We start from the raw sequence: 24,811 nt of genomic DNA, 5'->3' as shown, positions 1-24,811 counted from the left end.
AGCAACCTGAGGTGCAGGCTGGCAACAGTGACAGTTCTCCAGCATGGTGTCCCCTCTGTGCTTGTTGCTAGGGACAATGAACTGAAATTCAATAAAGCAAAATGCCAAATCCTGAAAAAAGATACTTGTGTATACGAGGGAAATTCTATTTGAAAACGGTGTCCTGTCAGATCCTGCAGAGAATCTTAGGCCAGATCTACACTCCTGACTTTGGGTGGCATAAATATGTCAATCGGGGTGAAGAAGTGTGATGCCAGAGTGACATAGCAGTTCTAGTAAATAAATCCCTCGTGCAGACTTATATTGGCCAAACTGCACTTTTACTGGTATAGCTTATTTTCCTATACTTTGCCAATGTAGCTGCATCCACACTAGAAGCCCTTTGCTGGTGTAGTAGACCAATATTCCTATATTGGTAAAGTGCTTCTAATGTAGACATAGCCTAGGTATGGTGACTTTCTTGGGAAAAATCATAGATAATCTGAATGATGAAATAAAATACACAAGAAGATTGCTGCTTCAGGGAGTAGAAATGGATTGAGGAACCTGAAGCAAAGTTCTGGTTAACTAGTTAATGAGTTTCTTCTCTAGAAATAGATGGGCCAGTCACCTAATGCTCTATTGGGAGATTGCAACAGTGGGACTTCGTTCATATTTTGTTTTAAATAGTCTATTGATTTTCCAGTAAAAATCAGATGAAGGCATCCACATGCCGAAATGCAGATGTGGGCAGAATAAATGTAACTTTGCCTGTGTGTCCTCCTGTATCATTTCCTCAGGAGACCATAAATGCACTTTTTATGACTCCCTCTAAGATTCTTAACATTAAGGAATTATGCAATATAGCTTTTGAACTGACAAGCTTTTCAGCTGAATTTAGCAACCTGTAACTTTCAGATCTTGATTTCTGTCTATTTTTATGTGAACACAATCTCCTTTCCATAAGGAATTTTACACAAAAATGCCAGCTGTTGTCACCACCAGCATGAGCCCTAGTATAGACATGACTTCAAGCATTTTTAACCATCGTGAATAATGACACATAAAAAATGTCAGGAGCCACCAGATTCTTATGTACACTAGCGTTCCCACAGATACCACCGTGGAGACTTTTAGGTAAAATTCTGTAATTTAGACACAGCCTTAGATAGAGGAGTAAACCAAGACTCTCTTTCTCAGCAGAGCAATTTAGTAAACTCTACAACCATGAGATACCGTAACAATGTTGTAACCTTCCTCAACATTTTCCAGAGGAAATTGTTCCAGAAGTTGAAAAACTGCTGTTTATCTTTCACAGCAATAAGACTGTAAGAATTGTGTCTCTGGCTTTTTGTTGATTTACCACAGTGAAGAAAGGTAACATTGTATGACTGTTTGGCAGGAATTGTTAGTCCTTGATAACAGCCTCTGTGTAAATTATACCCAGACTATAAAACTTGTACAGTTGTGGGATTTGGCACCAACTAAGCTTGTCACATTCAATTTAGCCCAGGAATTGTGCTCTAGCTGTGCAGACTGATAGAGGGGGGAAAAAAAACACTCTAGGCTATGTATATCAAAGGAGTTTTCAGCAAAAGACTAGCATACATCAATGCACCTTTATATCACATAGAAGGGATATATCTTAGCAGGTTCAGATAAAACTGGACAAAAGTCGAAATCAGGGAATTACAACCTGCTCAATTCATTTAAAGATGTTTTCAAGTCCAAAGGCCATATGACTCATCTGCAGGTGAATCCAGTAGCAAGAACTAGAGAAAATAATTTTTGCATGAGACAGACCAGGAGAACTCTCCAGCCAATTGTGGCAGAAATATGTTATTCATCTATCAAGGACGCCCACTTTGGGGGCAGGACACTACACTAATGAGTGCAAGGAAGGCACATAAAAGATAGCAGCACAGGATGTCAAGTCGCTGTTCTTCACCTGGAGAAGGTTGCTCTCATAACCATTGACCAGAGAAAGGCTATCACAGAGCAGAGCAGAGCAGATTCAGGCTGATAATCATCCACAAGCTGGCTTCCAGCTACTCCTGAATAGGAAGAGGCTCCATCTCTCAAAAGCTATCTGAGGGCTACTGTGTTGTCCAAACTACATACTTCAGAAGGCAAGGGAAGAATCTTTTGAAGATACCCTGGTCATTCTACATATTCATTGCTGGTAAGTCTGAACATGGTGAGCATTGCAAACAGTCATTGATTAAGTTTAGATAACTTCATAATACCACACAGTCACAGCAGAGCTTCTAAGGAAAGCAGTTGCCAAATCAGCAACATATATTGCTAGTACCGAACAGTGATTTGGGAACAATTCCTCAGATAATAACTTGAGTCCTAGGAAGAAATAGATCTCCTTGAGATAATATATCAGGGCACTAAAGCACTGACCATTGAATAACTTCTATTCATCAGTTCTTTAGCCAACATCTTGGGGACAGGATAGCTCAGTGGTTTGAGTATTAGCCTGCTAAACCCAGGGTTATGAGCTCAATCCTTGAGGGGGCCATTTAGGAATCTAGGCCAAAAATTGGGGATTGGTCCTGCTTTGAGCATGGGGTGGACTAGATGACCTCCTGAGGTCCCTTCCAACCTTGATATTCTATGATTTGATTTGTGGTGGTTTTTGCGTGCTTGGGGTTTGTAGCTTTGCATTTGTTGGGATTAAGCAAGGGAAGAAGAGCTGCTATCTAAGATGCTTGTTTGCCTGCAGGAATGCAATTGTGTTGTTGGGGGGAGGGATAGCTCAGTGGTTTGAGCATTGGCCTGCTAAACCCAGGGTTGTGAGCTCAATCCTTGAAGGTGCCATTTAGGGATCTGGGGCAAAAATTGGGGATTGGTCCTGCTTTGAGCAGGGGGTTGGACTAGATAACCTCCTGAGGTCCCTTCCAACCCTGATATTCTATGATCTTAACATCTTTGATCAACATTTGGCTGAGATTCTGAAAGTATCCTAAAGGAATTAGGCACCCAACACCCACTGAATTTCAGTGGGAGCTGGGCAGCTCCCTTTGATGCTTTCTCTCTCTGTCCCACCCAACACATAAGCCACTATGAAAGGCTGGTTGGGTGCAGTCAGCATAGCAACATGGAAATCCCCCTACATGGCAGATTAGTCCTCAGTGACTGGTTAAGCCAGTGGTACTGTCACTTTGCCTTGCCAGAGCAGCACAAATTGGCCATAGTTGAGGCCAGGGTCTGGTCTGCTGTACCCTAATCCATGATAGAATGTTACCTCCAACACCATGACAATTGAAAGTTTCATTATTGTCCTTCACAAGAACATTTGACCAAAGGCCTTTTGAAATTAACAAGAGATGAGTCTATTATCCACTATTTTATGGACACCCTCAAAGAATTCTAATGGATTCTGTCTGTCCAATTTCCCTTTGCAGACACGTATGCTCATTTAGGTATTTCATAACTATCTTTATTGTCTCCACCAAAATTGCCTAGTACTGAAGGCAGGCTCTCTTCTCTTTAATTCCCAGGATCACTTTTAATGCCTGTCTTAAATATAGATACAATATTTGCTACCCTCCAACCTTATGGTATAGTGCTGATTTTAATGAGAGAACATTTATGTAAGGAACTCAAATTCTTCAGTCCCTTCAGAACTGTTGGAAATATATCACGTGGTCCTATGCTTGTTATTTAATTTGTCAATTTGCTTCAATCCTACTTCTTTTGACATCTCAATCTCTGAGAAGGCCTTGTCTTCATTATCTGAAAAGGGAGGGTACCTGCCACCATCATTACTGGTGAGGACTGATCACATACTTGATTTTAAAGGCCCTCATAATTCTCGTTTGAGCAGACTAAATCTCTTAGAAAGTCCACCAAACTTTTTATTTCATTTGATAGCAATTCACTGGACAGTGCTATTTGCTAAGAGGACCTTATCTAAATGGGTACCCAAGTATATCTTCTGTTATGCCCTCCTTAGCATGAAGCTGCAAGGCTGTCTCAACGTGCACTCAGTTAGAGGCAAACCTGCCAGAACTAGCTAAATCATACTTGTCTTCTCTGAGTTCATCAGCAAAGGAGCAATATGGTCATCCCTCCACGTGCTCCTGCAGCCTTATTGCTTGCTTGTGTTGAGAAGCCCACCTTGGACTCTCTGCATTCCAGAACTTAGTTCTAAAGTGGGGGAGAAGCCCAATTCTACCTGCAGAGAAGGTATTTGTTTGTTTTGGGGATGTGGAAGTCCCTTATTTTATGTGGGGCAAAGATTTTTTCAAGTCAAAGTTGATTTTTCCCCCCTGTTCACAGTTAATATTCAGACTAAAAAGTCTCCCTGGTACTGGTCAGGTATCTTATTCTTCCCTACACCATTTCTAATATTACAACCACTACCAAGTTCCCATATCACTTTTAGCACTGCAGTCTTTTCTTCTTTAGGCTTATCCTCAAGCTTCTTAATCTTCAAGAATGAGAATCCTATGAAGAACATATCTTTAAAGAAGGGGATACTGTTGGGACGGTGCCAAAGTGGTGTGGCCATACTGAATGAATGGTGTGAGCATAACTTGACATGACTTAAACATGGCTGAATGGCAGCCTGGGAGCAGGTTCCCATTAAGCAGAAGCAGATTTGACAAAGGACTGGCAAATTCTGCATGTATGATCAATATTGAACCTATTGGTAGGCAAATATGGGCCCATGCAAAAGTAAATATCACATATATAAAGTTCCAGTATGAAGCACAGGTCATCCTGGTTATAATGACCTTACAGCAAGGACATCACGCAAAAAGCCAGAGTGAACGACTGATGAGTGAGTAAACATGGGGTGATTTTTCGTTCGGTACCACCCAACCCCCAGCCCCTTCTAAAATAGTAATTAGGTGAAAATTAGTAACCACACGCCCACTGGACATGCTTTTAAGACATGTGACTCCTTTGAGGGAAAAAGAGTATAAGAATCAAGCAAAATAAATTACTGTTGGTTGGGATTCCTTCACTGACACTTGAAGAAGCAATGCTGCCAGACAGAGTAGCCAAAACTGTGCTCCGTGGGCTCAAATAGGACTGTGAACCAGACAGGTCTCAAGGCAACCAAGGCCTTGACTCGAGGGAATCCAAGACAGACCAGAGGGCTGAGAAGTACAGACCAGGAGGGAAGAAGCCATCTATAAAATTGGTAACTACCTTCTCTGTTTGCCAAGCAGGAACTGCATGAGGCTAGCGCAGGACCGGTTCATGTATGTTTGTGAAAGAGAGACTCATTAAGAGAAATGTATAGCTCTTAATGTCTAATGTAGGAGTTATGTGCTTAATATAACCCCTTACCACTTGTGTAATTCCTTCTCAATAAACTGCTGGGTATTGCATATAATTACTGTAAACCTTTTTCACTGGTATGACAGTAATCTGCTCCACCAGGTGCCAGTAAAAATCCATTTCAGGGGTAGTAGCACCCCCTGTTGTCAACAGATATCACAGTAATTCTGCTTTTTTGACATTATTTCACAGGCTTTTCACCCATCTCCCCTCTAAACTGGGTTTCTTCTTTGTGGAGTATCTATAGTTTTGCTTAGATAATTTCCCAATGACAAAGAGTTACAGCTGATCTTCTAAGGAAAAGTATTTGTTTAATTAGTAACAGATTATGGCTCACTTTAAGCTTTGTGAACATTAAGGAATTATGCAATATAATTTATGAACTGAAAATCTCTTCAACTGAATTTAGCACCCTGTAATTTTCAGATCTTGATTTCTGTCCATTTTTATCTGAACATAATCTCCTTTCCATAAGGAATTTTACACAAAAATGCCAGCTGTTGTCACCACCAGCATGAGCCCTAGTATAGGCATGACTTCAGTGGCTTCCAGCATTTTTAACCAGCATGCAATATGATACATTATAAATGTCAGAAGCCACCAGATTCGCATATACACTAGTAATACCACTTCACTTCCTGACTTACAGCTTTCCCGAGTATTCCAAACCCATATATTTTTCCTTCTCCTGCAGCCACATCAAGCGGAGGAGGCCTTGGAGCCTCAGGAAAAAGGGGGTCTGAGGATGGCAAGTCTCTGGGTATTTTTGATGAAGGGGTAGAAAGGAGAGTGAGATACCTGGGGTGGGGGGGAAGAGCACATGCTGACTAAAGAGCTAATGGATCATCATGCCAGGGGCTTGGGTGATTAAGAATGTCCTCCTCCAGCTAGTGGTTCCCCTGAAGTTATAGTATAGGCATGGGCAGGATCGGGGTTTGCATTGGATAGTCACACAGCACTCAGTTGTATTTCTATAACAAAATGACTAATTTATCTTTTACACAGCAAGAAAACTCCAAGGAGTTTTCAAGAGCTTGTCACAGGGTCCACTCACCACATGGGGTGACTCTTCCTGGCTGCTCTGGGGCTTAGCTCCACTCACCTCTGACCCGTCCCATCTGTCGCTCATTCATGCACCTCGCTGCTTCTCTCTCCCCCTCTGCAACTCAGGGTGCTCTCTCTTCATGTCTTGGCTCTCTGGGCATGTCACTATAGTCCTCCTCTTCTGGGGTATCAAAGTCCCACTAGATGGCTGTACTAGGCAGTCTTCTGCTCAATTGCTTGGTCTGTGCCACTTCCCCCGTGGTTGGTAGCACTGGGCCTGGGCACCACTCCAGGTTCTAACCCAGGGACCCTACAATCAGCAGTCAAGGTCTGCACTGCCCCAAACCTTGCAACTGTTTCCTTGGGCTGCTCCTACATCGCCTCTATCAGGCTCTTCCTCCACCCTCCTCTGGATACACCCTTTCCTCCAGGCCAGAACCCCAGTGCTACCTGCACAAATTTAGAGCCCTCTCCTCCCCCTCTGGGTGCAATGTCCCTCTACGGCTTAACAGGACCTTTTCCCAGTGAAAGAGCCTTTACATAATAAATATCCTTAACGTACATTTATTAGCATTTAATAGTATACACATGCCAAGCATCTAATGCTCACCACTCCTAATAATGCAGACAGATGTTTTCTGATGGCTAGTCAGGATCAGATTTCACCTGGGGCTCTTGCTGCTCCATGGTATGGTCATGCAGGGTGTAAGAGTTCCAGCAGCTTTGGTCTTAAGGAGTGTCCCAGAGTTAGGCTCCAACCGGCTTCTCTTCTAACTCTCATTACATAGGTAAAATGAGAGAGTCTCTTATCTATACCCGAACCAATTAGTTTACTTAAAGTATGACTATGCAATAAATGTAACCAATCAGAACTCCTAATGGGCTCAAACAATTTCTCTAGTGACAGCAAAACCTCACAATTTCTACTTACCAGAAAAAGCAACTTTTCACAAAAACCTCACACAAGCACCCAGTAAGAAACATGCAGAAACTAAAGGTTAGCTTCTCCATAACCCCTTCTATTCCCATGAAACTGTGATTTTCCTCTATCTACCCAGTTATCAATGCTACAGCTGGGATTCTAAGCCTAGGCCAAATTTACTATGGTTTCTGTTTCCAAGTAATGGTGGCTGAGCATACAAACTGGCTGCGGGTTATGCTCAATCCATATACAACATGGCTGCAGGTCATGTCAAGTCCAGGTCTCTCATAACACCAGGACTTCTATTCTCCCCTGTGTTTCCTCCTTTTCCTCTCTACAGCTGGCCACAGTCTTCCACACTTCAGACCCTCTTCTGTTGCCTGCTTCCTGGCTCTATGATAGCCCCACCTGTCCTTCTCAGCTTGGCTCTATTCCCAACCAGGGGTTGCTTATCCAGTCTAATTCCCCTCAGTTGCGGCCTATCAGGTTCAGTGGTCCACTTCTCAACCTCATTAACTCTTTCCAGGCTGATATGGGGTGAACACCCTCTCTTGCTGTCTGGAGTGGCTCACAACCGTAAGTACCTACCTCAGGACAGACTAAAAAACAGGGCAGTTACCCCAAACTGGTTGTATGTCCTGTAAGTAGATTTCACCAGGCCAGCAACAAACATGAACTCCTGGATCACTTTAACACTCTTACTGTGAAGAAAAGGAGTACTTGTGGCACCTTAGAGACTAACCAATTTATTAGAGCATAAGCTTTTGTGAGCTACAGCTCACTTCATCAGATGCATATCGTGGAAACTGCAGCAGACTTTATATATACACAGTATATATACTGTGTATGAACCAATACCTCCTCCCACCCCACTGTCCTGCTGGTACAGCAGGACAGTGGGGTGGGAGGAGGTATTGGTTCATATTCTCTGTGTATATATAAAGTCTGCTGCAGTTTCCACGATATGCATCTGATGAAGTGAACTGTAGCTCACGAAAGCTTATGCTCTAATAAATTGGTTAGTCTCTAAGGTGCCACAAGTACTCCTTTTCTTTTTGTGAATACAGACTAACACGGCTGTTACTCTGAAACTCTTACTGTGGAGTCACAGACAGTCCTCTTTGACTCTCCAGTCTATCTTGCCACCCAGACAAACTGGATTTAGTGAGAAATGGTCACTGACACCAAGAAAATCCCACCACATTCAGGTTGCTTCCAGGCCCAAGAGACCTGTCACTTACCCCAGGTCAACTGGTACCTTAGATCTAACCCCAAAGACAATGTGTTTAGCCAATCCTGTAATGATCCTATAATCTGCTGTTCTGCAATAAGTCTCTCTGGTACATCCAAAAGATTAGAGCCCAAATGGTAGCTTAGAGTCTGATAGAGTCCTTCCATTACTCTTTCAGGGCATCCCAAGTAATAACTTGGTGATCTCCACCCAGTGGTTCAAACTTTCCCTGTTTAAAGTTCAGCAGATAAGAGATGGCAAGATCATGCCCGAGGTTTTTCTTTTATAGCTGAAACAGGCTACCAAGTGTTTCTGAGCACAGCATGTGTCCAAAGATTTCTCATTGTTGAGCCCACAACGACACACCTGTTCAAGTTCACGTTCTAATTCCTGTACAGAAATAGGTAATCTAGCCACACTGATTTATATAATCAATTGCTGGTCATTCATTATAACAGGAATAGATCAGCTGAAGACAAAATAGGTAATATTCATTTAATTCATGCGGTATGTACACACCTTTGATCTTAAGATTAATTACAGTTACAGGATATAGACACACATACACACAGTGTCTTCCTTGATTTCTTATCAACACATGTGAATGGGCTTAGCCTGTTAATCCCTTTTAGTATCTCTTTGATGCCCACACACAAGTGTATTGTCCTGATTACAACTGCAATGCCTCTCAACATGCCTTTAGGTTCATACACAGGTTACTCGTCAGCTGATCCTAACCTGAGCTGGTTTGACGGTGTCCCAGTCACCTACCCCCAAAGCGGGTCTAAACAAGCATTTTCGGTGAGCAACTGGTGGAGGCAGGTAAATTTCTATCTCTAGGAATGAGACATGTTGATTGTAGCCTGTGCTTGTATCTGAGCGTCCTTCACACTAATCCAGTAGAGGCAAAGAAGGATAAATAACTCCTCTTCTGACTGTCTTTAGTATAAGAAAAACTATTATTTGTCTTTCCTGTAGACAAGACAAAGCTGAACATGGATCCTTCAGCTGCCTATGATTTGCTGGTGGATGGTGTCCAGGACTGGGATCTTACTGGTGACTCTGTTCCTTGTGAGCTGCTGCTCATTGGCGAGACTGCCTTCCCAGTGATGGTGAACCCCCGGGGGCAGGTCCTGATCGCCGCCTCACAGTATGGGAAGGGCCGGATGGTGGTCATCTCCCATGAGAGTTACCTGGGGTCTCCCAAGATGTCTCGGTTCCTACGCAATGCTGTGGGTTGGCTCAGTCCCTCCCCAGGAGTGGTGGTTGGTGTCCAGAAGACCTTGAGCTCCCTGGTGGGCATTCTCAGTAGTTCTGGCACCCAAGTGCAGCCCAGTACAGAGCTCATTGCCTCTTTTGGGGTTTACTGTATGGATGCCTATGATGCAGCACAGGGGAGGGAGCTGATCCAGTTTGTGAAGAGAGGAGGGGGTCTGCTCATTGGGGGTCAGGCTTGGCACTGGGCCTCTGAACACAGTGCAGAGAGAGTGCTGTTCAATTTCCCTGGGAACCACGTAACCAGCGTGGGCGGCGTTTATTTCACGGATATATATGGTGAGAGGGGGATCTTCAGCGTCTCAGACAAAGTGCCTGCAATTCCCTTGATTGCTCCGTGAGTATCTGAAATAATTTCCTACGTATTAAAACCTGTAATTAAAGCTGTAAGAAACTTACTCCTGGGGGAATTCTAGGTCACTGCACATGCACAGATTTTATGTCCCCTGCAGACTTCTTTGCTTCCCTGCAGAAAAATGACTTTCTGGTGGGGAAGCAAAGGGAAGCCACAAGAGTGGTCATGAGAGCCTCCCCAGCAGGTGCCCAGGGCAGCCAGCAGAGAGGGAATTCACTGTGGGGCTGGGGGTTCCTACCCTGCTCCAGACTCAGCTGCTAGTCCCTGGGCTGGAAGGACGGGACTTCCTCTTCACTTGCACGGCATCTGGGATTGTGTCAGATCCACCCCCAGATTTCTCCCCTGGCTGTAGGAAGCTCTGAAAACTCTCCCTGCCACTCCTATGCTTCCTGCACCCATCGCTTCTCAGCTGCAGGGGGAGGGATCCCTGTACAGGGAGCTGCTCCCCCATCCACCCAACCCCTGTGCATCCAGAGCCCCTCATACCCAGACCTTTCTGCCAAGCCTCACCCCACCTGCACCCAGAATCCCCCCTTACGAGCCCCACTCTCCATGCATCTGGACTACCCCCATGAGCCACCTGCACCTGGATCCCAACCCTACCAAGCCCCAACCAGCTGCACCTGGATCTCCACCCCACTCAGCCCCACTTCCTCCAGCATCTAGACACCCCCCACCACTGAGATGGCCACACCAAGACCCCCCTGCCAATCTCTATCCCCCACACATCCAGACCCCCACGCTGAGCTCCAACCACCTTCACCTGGACCCCCCCACAGAATCCCATTACCGTTGCATCCCCAACCCTCTTAGGGGGTATGTGGGTCCTTATCACTCGGGGAGGAAAAAGGAATTAACAGGAAAGAAATAAAGCCAGAATCCTGCTAAAGAAGTCTGAGGAAACATTTGACTTCTGGGGGCTCTGATGCTCTGAATGAGTTCAGGTGACTCATGAAGTTCTAAGAATGAGACAAGGGAAATAAGTAAATCCTTTAACTTTTTTTGTGTGTATTTCAATAAGCAGGGATCCTGTTACTTATTTGAGATCTGAAATATTGATTTAATATAGAACCACGAACAATAATTAACCTTTAAGTAGTTGTGCTCCACAAATGTCTGTTTACATATAAAGCATGGATGATCTCATGACAAAACTGTTACACACTTTTCTGAAATACAATGAGCCCTTTACTGCTGTGCAAAGGAAATTCTCTAAGTTCTGATTATATAAATTAGCTCAGAACCAATGAATACAAAATATCCATCATACCTTATCCTCTGCTCTGCCATCCGGTATTTCATCTCTCTTTATGCATCCCCTTACCCTGTTCTGTTTTGTATCTCTCATTCTCATCTCCTTACCCTCTGCTGCACTAGTTCTGCCAAGCCACTTCACATAGGATAAAGGGATAGGAAAAAGTGACATGAAATTGCCACAGAACAGTGTAGGGTAAGAGGATAAGAGGCTCACTTTGCTTTAGAACAGCAGTTCTCAAACTGTGGGTCAGGAGACAAAGTGGGTTGCAATCCTGTTTTAATGGGGTCACCAGGGCTGGTGTTAGACTTGATGGGACCTGGGGCTCAAGCAAAAGCCTGAGCCCCACCATGCGGAGCCAGAGCTCCTGGATTCAGCCTGGGGCAGCGGGGCTCAGACTTTGGATGTCAGTTTTGCCCCCACCCACCTGGCACTGCAGGGCTTGGGCTATGGTCCCACCTCTTGGGGTCATGTAATACTTTTTGTTGTCAGAAGGGGGCCATGGTGCAATGAAGTTTGAGAACCCCTGCTTTAGAATGATTATTCAGAACAATTGCAACTAAAGGCAATTGTCTCTCAGATGAAGGCAGTTAATTTCGTAGAAGTTTCCATCAGTAGATCTCAAAATGAAGAGATCTTTGTAGAAGTGATTTCAGAATATTTGGATATGCTGTAGGGCAGAGCAGAGATACTATACAATCTTCCTCTTCCATCTCATGACACTATGACAGTGCTGGCATGTGACCTGACAGGAACATCTCTTGGTTTTGCAGGCATGGGCTAGATTTCAGCAGAGACTTAAACCTTCTCCTAACAGGTGTGTCAGAGCTAGACATAGTGACAGATGGTGTCCCCTCTCACCTGCTGGTCCATGGCACACTGGCCTTCCCCCTTGGCTTGGATGGCACCTATCGATGCTTTCTTGCAGCAGCTCACTATGGCCGGGGCCGTGTGGTGGTGGCTACACATGAGGTCCATCTTAGCACCCCGAAGCTCACAGACTTCATCCTCAATGCCATTCACTGGCTGGGTGCTGAGAAGAAAGGGAGAATTGGCATCAATCCCAATCTGGAGAACCTTCATGACCTGCTGACTCAAAGGCTGGTGGTATGTGAGATTTCAGAGCTTACCGACAATCTCAGCATCTACTGCTGCCAGTCCTACAGTGACAATGAGGCCAAGAAGATTCATGAGTTTGTGGCAGAAGGAGGGGGCCTGCTGATTGGAGGTCAGGCTTGGTGGTGGGCTTCTCAGAATGAGGGCCGAAATGTTCTGGCTGAATATCCTGGCAACAAAATCCTCAATGGGTTCGGGATCAGCATCCTGGGGGAAACCAAGGAGGCAGGCAAGTACCCAGTGTTACGACCCGAAGAGCAGCAAGGACATTACCACTTCCGCAGGGCACTCGCTCAGTTCCAGCAGCACCTAGACAAGAAGGAGGATCCCCAGCCCCCAGTGGCAGGCTGGCTTCAGAAACTGAGCCAGGACTGCGCCAAAGTCCTTCAGATCCCAGTCAAAAATGGCCACATCTATGCCTCACTGTACCACATCCTGTACATGATGGTGCAGAGCAATGGGATCCCACCAGTGAGCAAGGAACACGCAGTCAAGGGGAACTCCAAGGAGGTCATGCTGCTTCATGTGGCTGCAGCATTATGCCAATCCATGTCCGACTGTGCGAGGCTAGCACTCTGTGAACTCCCCACAGTCCCTAGCACCACTGTGGAAATCAACTGCACAAATACAGGTGAGAGAATCTGTCCTTCCTCACGAATCTCCCCTCCCCCTGTTTCAACATGGAATGGCCTGTAGAACACAGAGTATAACAGTGTATAACCCTCCATAGCCGTGATCACATAGATCACACCTGTCACATTGTGTGCAGAACAGAGCTGCTAAAGATGGAAACCTCTTGGGTTACATTTAGCTTCTGCTTCAGGACCCAACTTAGGCTTTCCCCTAAAGTCAATTCTCCATTTTTATCTAGTCCAGTTTTAAATTATTTGAGTGATGGGACTTCTGTAATTTCTCTGATCCATGATCTAATACACCTCACCATCAGGAAACATTTCTAAACATTTAGCCTTAATTTACTTTCATCAGCCTCATGCCATTACTGCTAATTATACCCCTTTGGAGCACCCTAAACAATTGCTCTCCTCAGAGTTTACAGCTTTCGAATTAGAACTTTTCAGGAATTTTTTGTCAACAAATTTTTTCAACAAAAGCCAAGAAAAACAATTGGCTGGTCTTTCTCCTCCATCTTCTGACCAGTTTGATGAAAATCTGCAAAAGTTTCTCCTATTTTACCCTGATTTTTGATCAGCTCTATTTCAAAGAAAGCCCCTTCTACTTCCATATTTAGGCATCACTTGGCTAAACTCGATAGGTAAAATCCTGGCCCAACTCAACTCAATGAGTTTTGCCACCAGGACAGGATTTCCCTTTACCCATTTCCTTCCTAATCTTCATCAGCAAATTCCCACCAGCCCCTTAATCAAGTGTTCAGTTTGCAATGAAAGGTTATGGGGCTCAAGCAATTAGGTGCTGGGGCTCAAGCAATTTTTTTACATTCATAACCGATGCAGCAAGCCCAGAGGTGCCGGGCCTATGAACTGACAAGCCCAGAGGTGCTGGGGCTAAGCCTTGGCAAACGCTTGCACAAATTAAGCACTGCCTTAATCATTCATGTTGCTTTTCTCTATATTCCTCCATTTTATTGATATCTTCATGGAACAGAGGTGCCCAATACTGAATCCAGTATTTCTGGTGAGGTCACCAGAAAAGCAGAGAAAGAGACCCTTATCTCATATTTTACAAATGTAATTAAACCTCTGCCCATGTAGCCCCAAAATTCATATTTGCCATTTTGCTGTCGCATACCAGTGTAAGTTCATGTCTAATTATTGTCTATTATCACTGTTTTTGAAATCATCTGCTTTTTGATAAATGCATGTTTTAATCAAGCTATATTATCTTGAATTTGTCCAGGATGAACTACTTTTTGCCCACAGTCCTATATTTCTCTCCAAGGTGGTATCCGAAGGTCACTTTATTGAGCCTATTGGCCTGCCAATGTTCATTCCATGCCTGCATGTCATTGTGGGTGAAATGCTTTTTCATTTACTTGATTTAAAAGGTCCTTAGGATGCTACTTGGAGCAGACTAAAATCCTTAGAAAGTCCAAGTAACTTTTTATTTCATTTGATACCAATTCACTGGACAGTGCTATTTGCTAAGAAGACTTTGTCTAAATGGGTATCAACGTACATCTTCTGGTATCCCCGCCCTAGCATGACACTAGAAGGTTGTGTCAATGTAAATTTAGTCACAGGGAAAGCTGCCACAACTAGCAATTTTGTAGTTCTCTTCTCTGAATTCATCAGCAAAGGAGCAATATGGTCCTCTCTCCACGTGCTCCTATAGCCTTATTGCTTGTTTGTGTTGAGAAGCCCACCTTGGACTCTCTGCATTCCAGAACTTAGTTCCAAAATAGGGGAGAGGCCCAGTTCTCCTGCCTCCAGAGAAGTTCTTTATTTCTTTTGAGGATGTGGATGTCCCTTATTTTATGTAAGCCAAAGATTTTTCCTAATCAAAGTTGGGTTTCTTCCCCCTTCCTCCTCCCCCATTGAATGTTACTATTCAGACTAAAAAGTCTCCCTGGTACTGGTCTGTTCTCTTAGTCTACCCTGTAACATTTTTAACAACCACCACCAACTTCCCATATCACTGTTAAAACTGCTGTCTCTTCTTTTGGCCTATCCCTCACGCATCTTAATCTCCAGGAGTGACAATCACTGGAAATCTGGAAATCACAGTAATTCTGCTTCTTTGAAAACATTATTTAACAGGCTTTTCATCCATCCCCCTCTAAGGTGGGTTTCTTCTTTGTGGAGTAGCTATATTTGTTACATCTCTTTGTTTTTACATTTCTGAGACAACAGTTTAAGGTTTCATATTTTGACTGGTATCCCTCGCTGAGCTTCACCTCCTGTTCAATTCAGAGAAAAGCATGGAGTGTTATGGCAGTGGCATATGCATATAATATAATCTAATGTGCAGGTAGTGTGCAATGACCAGAAAGGTCTTTGCTCCTGCCATACCTTCCTACACTGGAGACCTTAGATTTTTGCCCAAGGGAGTTCATTTGGTTTGTGGTAAGGAGCAAGGACCCAGGACTGAGCATCCTGAATGATGTTGTTTAAAGAAACCAGACTGAAGGATTGTAATTTGCCCTTTTGCTTGCAGCTCTGACATCAGCAGCAGAATATCGTACAAATCATGTTGTTACAATGCCTGCATAATGGTAATGTTATAAACAAGAAGTTAATTTCCTAGGAGAATGCAGCAGGAAGTATTAGACCTCCCCTGCTCATCTCACATGAATACTCTTTGCCCCCCGATGACATTCAGTGAGAGGAGATCCGTCCTCATGCAAACTGGCCATGCCATTCTCCTGATCCTTTCAGATTGGAAAACAGACGGAGGTGTTTAAGAATAGCTCTGTATTTAGACCTGTCCTCTGTGTTTTATGCCAGGTGATGCAGCATGGAGGAGCACAGGACTTTATCTTCCGCGTGGGAACACAGTGACCTTTATATTTCCTAGCACTGTTACTGGAGTTGGCCTTCAGGTGAACTAATCATCCTTTCTGATGCCCGTTACTTTACTTAAACTGTAGTTCTACTCAGAAATGTGATTACATAAAAAATGACACCGTATTGTACATTTCTTCATTTCTTTTGAGGATGTGGATGGCCCTTATTTTATGTAAGCCAAAGCTTTTTTCCTAATCAAAGCTGCTCCTGGAGGATATTCAGTTCTGTGGAAAGGTAATGTCTTCTTGCTTTGCAGGAGCATTTACCATGCAGAGCAAACACAGGCAGCAGAGAGGGAGCTAGATTCTATGTCTTCTTGTGCGTTAAGAGAATTGTTTACTAAGTTCTAATGAATTGCCCCATAAATGTTAAGCTCTTTGGTTTAGGACCCAAATCATCTTATGTATTTATTTACGCCCAGATCCCCAAAAGCAATTTAGGCCCCTAACTCGCAGTGAAATCAGCAGAAGTTGGGGGCTTAAATACCTTTCAGGATGTGGATAATAGTTCCTTGCACAGTGTACCCCCAAGCTTGGAGCTCTCAATTAGCTATAATATTAATACATGGTTAATATCAATAATGAGGTAGGACAGCTAAGTGATTACAATGCTTGACTAGAATCCTGGTGCTTGTGGGGCCGACTGTCACTGGATCTCACACTGAAAATCTTCCTTCAGTTCACCCAGCTGTAAAATGATCCCTGCTCAATAGGGTTAGGGAAGTCAAAGAAGGTCAGAGGTGATGCGCACTGTCACATCACTGCCTTGTGTACCTTGGTTATGGAAACTGATCCATCTTAAATTGCATCAACCTGATGAGCCATCTGTGGCTGGAGGCAGACTTTTAATAACAATAATCCATGCAGACCCACTGAGCAAAGATTACAGGCCAGGACTAAGAGTCCTGGGACCTTAGGCAAATAACTTGTGAGTTTCCATTGATTTCACTGGAATCGTGAGTGCTCAGCACCTCTGAAAAGCCAGGCTTCCATTTGTCTGTGCCTAAGTTTCCTCCTCTGTAAAATGGAGCTAATGCTCCCTCTGTCGCAGGGCTTTTGTAAAATTTAACTCATTGATGCGTGTGAAGTGTGATATGAGCTTCAGATGGAAGCTGCTACTGAAGCACAAAGTGTTAATAATTGTTGATCAAATGACACACTGGAGATGTAATAAAATGCCACTGCTTATACGTTTTTACCCCTATGCTTTGTGGGGCCACTTTAAATACAGACTCTAAAACAGAAAGACAGAACAGTGAGGTCTGTAAAGCCCACGTATCAGATCATTGCTCCATTAATTCCATTTGATTATAAATAAGGTTGCGAGTCTGTCACAGAAGTTACGTATTCTGTGACTTTCTGGACCTCCGTGACTTCTGCAGTGGCAGGTACGGCTGTCTTGGGGGCCACCTGAGCAACTCGGGCAGCCCCCAGGCCAGCCACACCAGCTGCTGCTAGGGCAGTCTCAGGCCACTGCACCCCTCCCCATAGGTGCTGGAACTAGGGGTGCTGCACCCCCTGGCTTGTAGTGGTTTCCATCACTTACAGGGTTTACAGTTTGGTTCAATGGCTCTCAGCACCCCCACTATACAAATTGTTTCAGCACCTCTGCCCCTCCCCACAGCAGCAGCAGGAATTTGGGTGTGTGAGGGGGCTCAGGGCAGAGGCATGGGGTTGGGTTGTGGGAGTGGGTGAGGGCTCTGGGCAGCACTTACCTCGGGGGAATCCCCGGAAGCAGCCAGTATGTCCGGCTCCTAGGCGGAGGTGCAGCCAGGCGGCTCTTGTTTTTCCTCTGCCCACAGATGCCACCCCCACAGATCCTGCTGGCCGGGAACCCATTAGCACTCGGGGTGGGGGCAGCGCGTGGAGCCTCCCTGGCCACGTGTCAGCCTAGGGGCCGCAGGGACATGCCGGCCTCTTTCGGGAGCCGCATGGAGCCTGGTAGACTGCCAGCCCTCCTCTAGCTTCCCCAACACCAGCGGGGGTCCCGGGCCACCTCCTGCCCCCCCCCAGTGGAAATCCCAGGCCGCCCCCCCCCAACAGCACCTGTGGCACCCCAGGGCCACCCCTCCCACCGAGCACCCAAATTTTAGTCAGGGTATACAGTACAAGTCATGGACAGGTCACAGGCTGTAAATTTTTGTTTACTGCCCGTGGCCTGTCCATTACTTTTACTAAAAATACCCGTGACTAAAACATAGCCTAAATTATAACTGTCTCCTTGGCCTAGATCCTGAAAGGTATGTAGGCACCTAACTCCCATTGCAATCCAGGGGAGCTAGGACCCAGCTCCACAATGGGTCTGAAGTGCCTAAACCCAAGATTTAGGCACCTTAGTCCCAGCTTTAGGCGCCACTGCAATCCACAAAACTCCTCCTTGGCTGCCACCTCATGCCGTATGAAACAAAACTCATTTGGTGCCTACATTTTCAGGGTTCAGTTTCCCTGGGCACCTGGGTTTCTGCCTTTGGGCACGCAAACTGCCACCTCCCTCCAAGTGTCCGGACACCTCTCTCCCGCATAAGTCCCAGCATGATCCACAAAGCAGGGGAAGATCGGCATTGCACCGACTCCCCCCCCCCCCCCCCCGTATCTTGCCTACACAGCCCAGTGATTAGAGCACTCAACCAGAATGTGGGAGATCCAGGTTCAATTCCCCTCTCTGCCTGATGGGGCAAAAAGTATTTCAACAGGGACTAGCACTTCTCAGGGCAGTGCTCTAACCAGTGGGCTATGGGATATTCTGGTGTAGGGCTCCCGCAGTCTCTCCTGTTGAAGCTGTCCCACCTGGATAAGTGTTTAAACAATGGTTGGTAAAGTTCATTACTCAATTGTTCCCATAACCAAGCAACCTTTTCATTTCCAGGTGCAGATTGGGTGTCACTCAGATGACCTCAGCAGAGCAGAGGAGCTGAAACGCCCCCCTGTGGTAATACACAGATGTGATGTTAAAGATCAGAAGATATCAGTCTCCTCTCTCTGGGGGGGCCTCATTTACATCATAGTGCCAAAGGGAAGCCTGCTGGGGGGAGTGTCTATCACTGTAAAAGGGGCTGTGCAGGCTCCTTTCTTCAGGCTTGGTAAGTGTGCTGGTAAATGGTCTGCACATCTCTTCTTAGCCAGTTTTGCTGCTGCTGATGATGATCGTGAAGAGACACAGAGAAGTGCCTCTCTAATTATCCATGATTTAGGCTTGATCAGTTTTATCATGTTGCTTGTTTAAAGTCTAGTGCCACTTCTGAGCAAGATCTTTTTTAGCTGCCTTCTTCCTGGTCATTTGTGTATTCACTAAACACTATTCTGTCCAACAGAGGAGAATAAGATATCTCTGCCAACTTGATACCAGATTTTGTTTCTCACCAGATATTAGAGCAAGAATAAGGGTTACTTTGATAGCACCTTAAAATGCGATCCAGGAAGAGGATAAAGGCAGAAGATGAAACCAACATTGGCAGGGAGAGGAGATTATAGCCTCATGCTTTTAGTCATCGGGACGCCCTTCTGATAACAAAAATTGCTACATGACCCCAGGAGGAGGGACTGAAGCCTGAGTCTGCCCAAACCATACCGCCCCAAGCCGGGGGGGGGGAGGGGGGCAAAGCAGAAGTCCAAGGGCTTAAGCTCTGGGGTGGGGGCTGTAACCTGAGCCCTGCCGCCCAGGGCTGAAGCCCTTGGGTTTCGACCCCAGGTGATGGGGCTCAGGCGTCGGCCCCGGACCACAGCAAGTCTAACGCCAGCCCTGGCAACCCCATTAAAACAGTTTGAGAACAACTGAGCTAGATGAATCCAGCAAAATCTCAGGCTGCTTTAAGTTTTCTTATAGATGCACAAGGCCAAATTTAGAGTTGCTGTACGTTCAGAGGGGTCCACTGAAGTCAGTGGATTGGGATAGGACACACAGAGTCCGAATTTGGCTCACAAATTAATATCACTAATCATTCTTGAATCAAAAATAGTTTGAACATCTTGTTCCCATGTATTCAAAGTGTTTTCCTTGTGTTCAAATGTGCTTTAACCTCATGGCAAAATTCTCTTTAAAAAAGAAATTAGTAGTGTTTCTTATTTATATAGCCCTGGTGAGAACAAATGACATTTCATTGCAATTAGTGGACTGAATCGCTCCTCCGCCCCTCGTTTTCATATTAAACAGAAAAACACTTATTTTTTTTTCATTTCTGGCTGTTAACTATAACACTAATTAGAAAAGGGAAAATTCAATAGCAGCTCTTGAAGGTCCCAATCAGGATCAAGGCCACATGGTGCTTGGCATTGTACAAATGCAGAACAACAGATCGCTTTTGCCTCAAACAGTTTATAATCCAATTTGAAAAAAGGTGTAACAGGGTCGCAGTCCACAAACCAATGAATACAGTGGGTGGGTTTCCATTTACTACAATGGACTTTGGATCAGTCTTTGAGAGACTGCAACCAAAAACAGGAGGGGACGAAGAATAATAAATCAAATCAAATCATGAGGTTACTTAAGTAGCTTCTGCTCATCTTTAAGGCTTCCAAGGGCCCCAAGTATTTTAATTTATATTAAAATATAAAATGAAATCAGCTATACCCAACTGACCTGGAACCAAATCATCATGAGATTTGTGCACTTAATCTCTCTCTCCCATACTGATGCAGGAAAGACATCTAAGAGCCAGTGGCTGACCTGCATCCGTCACTATCCAGCTCCGTGGGCAGAACTAGCTACCCAGAACATCAGCTTAACGGTGCCTGCTGACAGCATCCGTCCCATAGAAGATCCCGAGCCTTTGCTAACCCTTTGGGAGCAGATTATGACAGCTGTAGCTAAGTTGGCTGCTACACCAGCCAAGTTCCCTCGGCCAGAAAGGATTGTAGCAGACGTTCAGATCTCAGCTGGTGAGTATGGTGTATTGTCATAAAAGGCAAAAGAGCAACACCCTGGGGTAAAGGATTGAATTGGAGGTTGAGAGCCAGGAACTCTTTAATTGCAATGCTGGTTCTTTACTGACTCTCATTATGACACCTTGGAAAGTCACTAACCTCTCTTGAGCTTTTCACCAAGACACAAGATGTGGAGAATACAGTGGGACCCTCTAACAGTATAACTCTATTTATAGTGATGCTTCTCTCCCAAGCACACTCTTATTTGAGCTGCCTCAGTTTACTCTAGGAGTAAGGGGAAAGGAATTGGTCGTACCCAACTCACAGTACAGCAGCCCTCCTTACCAGTGCAAAATTATTCTACACACCTAGAACTGGTCAAAATACTGAGAGGGAAAAATATATGCTATTTATAGACGGATTTTAGCTCAGTTAGAAACTGGTCTGAATGAAGACGTATTCAATGGTCAGTACATTTATTCAATCCACTAGTGAGCTGCCTGGTCAATTCTGAAGCTTGAATACCCACACTGATCCTTGGCAAATGCTCCATACAAATGCCATTTGTTTGCTTTTGGTATATGTCAAAATCTAAATTCCAAATCAGCAAATATTGTGACTGGCTTAATTATGCATTAGTGAACTGAACTTCAGCAGATTTGTAGTTTAGCAAATGTAATTCAACCCCCTCCCCCTACAATATACTTTCTAGTCCTTTGTTCATTCCTAGATTTAAATGACTCCAACCATGGTGTTTCCTTTAGAGAAGACTATTCCATATTCTCTGTTAGTAGATCTCACCGCTTTAAATGTCTCTTGGTCAATTTAATCATACTACTTATACATCCTTGTCCAGCTGTACAGTTATGTCAACGGGGCTATGCTCCTGCTGATTGTTAAGTGCTTTACTGGACCGGGGCCAGAGCATGTAGCATTTTACAATGCTGAGTGCCATCTGAGGATGACTTAGTGGTCTGTCTGAAATTACTTGGTGGATGTCAGTCCCGTCCCCAATAGATTAACGTGCACACCAACAAACAACCATCATAATTAGAATTATTTGTGCCCCCTGTTGCGAATCAGATACCAAGGACAGACTGGATCATGAAGACTGAACTAACTTCTCACCACAAGGGATGGTCCCTCCAAGAAATTGAGATCACTTGAGAGGAGGTGGTGTGTAATTTAGAAGCTTGTTCTTTCCCTGCCCAGCCTCTCTCTCTTTTGTGGATTTACTGAGTGTTTTGTTATCCAAGCACAGTTGTCAATCCAGCACCTTTCTTCATGCTGAAATTGACGGTAACAAAGAAATTAAATATCAATACTAAATCATACTGCCCCTTCTCCTTTTCTCCACCTCCCCCCGTCCCCAAACCAAGGGGATCAGCATCTCTGACATTCAGACCATTTATTTCTAAAGAGCCGTGTAATGAACACTGTATTAAAACATTCTAAAATACAATAAAAACATTAGATCCAGGGTCACCACTACAAAAATGTTCACGAATATCAGCTCTATTGCTTTAATGCATCCTCCGTGGTGGAGTTTGTGCCTCTCTTGGCTCTGATTTCCATTAGCATTTGAGTTGCATTCTCACAAAAGGTCACAGAAAGTGAATTTCAGAGAGGCGTGCATGAATCTTTGCAGAAACTGAAATTTTAAGCATGGGAATATTCTCAGTGGAAGAGCCTGCACATACACCCCCAAACAGGTACAGCAATTACAGGATGACTTATCAATCACAACATGGATCAAATTTTGATTATCAAATACTCACACTGACCTGTTAAAGTATTCATCCATTAACACTGAAAAAAGAATTAATTTGAGGAACTCTCCAGAGGATAATTCCAGACCACAACAAAGGATTTAATTGGTCTGATTTATTGTTCTTTGTGAATTACTTGCCAACTTCTAAAAAACACAGAATAACTTTCTTGAGCTGAGATCTCACCTTGACTGTTGGCCCCATCTCCCCCCTCCAGGCTGGATGCATGCTGGCTACCCAGTCATGTGTCATTTGGATTCAGTAAAGGAGTTGGTGAACATGGAATACATGCAAGCGAATGGCCTTTGGGGACCCATCCATGAGCTGGGACACAACCAGCAGCAGGCAGGCTGGGAATTCCCCCCTCACACTACTGAGGCCACCTGCAACCTGTGGTCTGTCTATGTGCATGAGAAGGTGCTGGGGATCTCCAGGGACAGAGCCCACGAACACCTACAGCTGCAGCACCGCAAGAAGAGAATCAGCGATTACCTTGGCAAAGGAGCCCAGCTAAAGGACTGGAATGTCTGGACTGCACTGGAGACCTACCTGCAGGTAACACAGAGAGATTCATAAGAATGTGTCTGAATGCAAATGATTCTAAAAGGATGCTGGCTGGTTTGTATGTTCCACAAACATAGAAGCAGGTGGCGGGGGAGAGAACTCCGAAACTTCTCCCTCAAAATTCAGGCCCCTCCTGTTCGGGCTAAATAAGACTCTCCATTCACTAAATGGCTTATTTATTCTACAGGCCTCAGAACAACATAGTGACATGGAATTACAGACCTACTTCAGTGTGTCTAGTAGAGGGCAGTGGTGGCACATTCACATCAGCGAGCACATTTCATAATGCAGGATAAATTGTTACTGAGCAGTAACTATATAAAAAAAAGACACCTTCAAACTCTAAGACACACTTCCTGTGTGCAGGCAGAGTTAGAGTCCCTCACTTTAGTGACTAAGAGAGATTTTTAAGGGTATTTAAGGGCCTAAAAATGCAGATAGGCACCGAGTGGGATTTTCAAAAGGCACCTCTTAGCATCTTTAGGGGACTAACTAGTTTGAAAAATCTGGCCGTAAAAACTAAGTTCTTACTCCTGTTAGTGCTGCATAATCAGCAACATTTCAGAGAGAGGAAGGTGAATTATGCATCGTCGGATGTCTATATGTTCTAGTAGGTAACACAATGATGTTTCACAGCTGTTAATGATGGCCTAACTGTATCTGTATACTTTCTTATTAGTGATGATACATGAAAAGGAAAGATCCTAGCTCAGGTGTGGGGCGGCTGGTAGAGAGACAAAACATCTTTTTATTTGTAAACTAAGCATATTGGATATTGAAACTATTGGGAGAGAATAAGCCTGGCGTCCCATACCAGTACTGTTTTTTTAAACAGTCTCTTTTCAGAGTAGAAATACACTGTAAAATCGCCCCTCCCCATCCTCACTCCTAACTCTGATCACTGAAATACAATTTCAGTACCTTACCCCAAAATGATATCATGATCAGATAACCATGTAATAGTCATGAGGTGTGATTAGCAATAACTGTAGGTTTGGTCACTAATCCTCATAACATGGGACCAGGTGCAGTGTCTTGTGTTACGTTAGCGAAGTATGATGCACTTTTAATACTGTTTTTTCATGCTCTTCAGCTTCAGGAAGCCTTTGGCTGGGAACCCTTCATCCAACTCTTCTCTGAATACCAGACAATGTCTAACATCCCCACAGACAATCCTTCCAAGATGAACCTGTGGGCAGAGAAGTTCTCTCGGCAGGTGAAGAAGAATCTGGCCCCTTTCTTTGTGGCTTGGGGCTGGCCCATCAAGGGAGAAGTCTCTAAGAAGTTGGCATCTCTGCCCAACTGGGATAAGAACCCAATGAAGAAAGTGTGATGCTTTATTCACATGGAATGGTGGCTGTAATTTTTAGAGATAATTCAGAGTTGCTTGTCTTTCCTATAAGGCTAGATTAAAATTGGTATGGTGCAGGCTTATCTCTTTCATACTTGTTATTATTTCTGAAATAAGTTGCCTTTGCCACATGAGGCAAACATCTTCTGTGACCTGAATTTTCTGTTCCTTTCTCTGGGCCAGCTTCTGCTAGCTTTGTTCTCATGGAGTAGCACTCTGAGAAGACCCATTGATTTTAGTAGGGCTACTTGTGCATGAATAGGACTACTCATAGAGTAAGGTATTACTCCACAGAGTCAGGAAAACAA

General features: G+C 44.5%; 1 protein-coding gene and 1 long non-coding RNA gene across 5 annotated transcripts in view; one reads left to right on the top strand and one right to left on the bottom strand.

Moving 5' to 3' along the window:
* The window catches only part of LOC140899531 (uncharacterized), a 73,177-nt gene that overhangs the window by 34,399 nt on the left and 13,967 nt on the right, over positions 1 to 24,811 (bottom strand). The gene's annotated exons all lie outside the window — the stretch shown is intronic.
* LOC140899505 (TRPM8 channel-associated factor 2) lies at positions 1,935 to 24,589 on the top strand. Its single transcript, XM_073315134.1, has 8 exons — positions 1,935 to 2,161; positions 9,456 to 10,089; positions 12,136 to 13,109; positions 15,901 to 15,995; positions 18,826 to 19,039; positions 20,595 to 20,834; positions 22,806 to 23,143; positions 24,246 to 24,589. The coding sequence occupies exons 2-8, from the start codon at positions 9,473 to 9,475 to the stop codon at positions 24,483 to 24,485; spliced, it is 2,718 nt and encodes a 905-aa protein (XP_073171235.1). The 5' UTR covers positions 1,935 to 2,161; positions 9,456 to 9,472; the 3' UTR covers positions 24,486 to 24,589.

This window comes from Lepidochelys kempii, chromosome 1 (assembly GCF_965140285.1).
Source record: "Lepidochelys kempii isolate rLepKem1 chromosome 1, rLepKem1.hap1, whole genome shotgun sequence".
Classification (NCBI taxonomy): Eukaryota; Metazoa; Chordata; order Testudines; family Cheloniidae; genus Lepidochelys; species Lepidochelys kempii.
This window is presented reverse-complemented; position numbering and strand designations above follow the sequence as displayed.

Excerpts from the sequence above, each read along its gene's own strand:
- LOC140899505 (XM_073315134.1), top strand. The coding sequence starts at position 9,473 with ATGGATCCTTCAGCTGCCTATGATTTGCTGGTGGATGGTGTCCAGGAC. Across the intron at positions 10,090-12,135 it reads GCAATTCCCTTGATTGCTCC|GCATGGGCTAGATTTCAGCA; the intron begins GTGAGTATCTGA and ends TTGGTTTTGCAG. Across the intron at positions 15,996-18,825 it reads TTACTGGAGTTGGCCTTCAG|GTGCAGATTGGGTGTCACTC; the intron begins GTGAACTAATCA and ends TTTCATTTCCAG.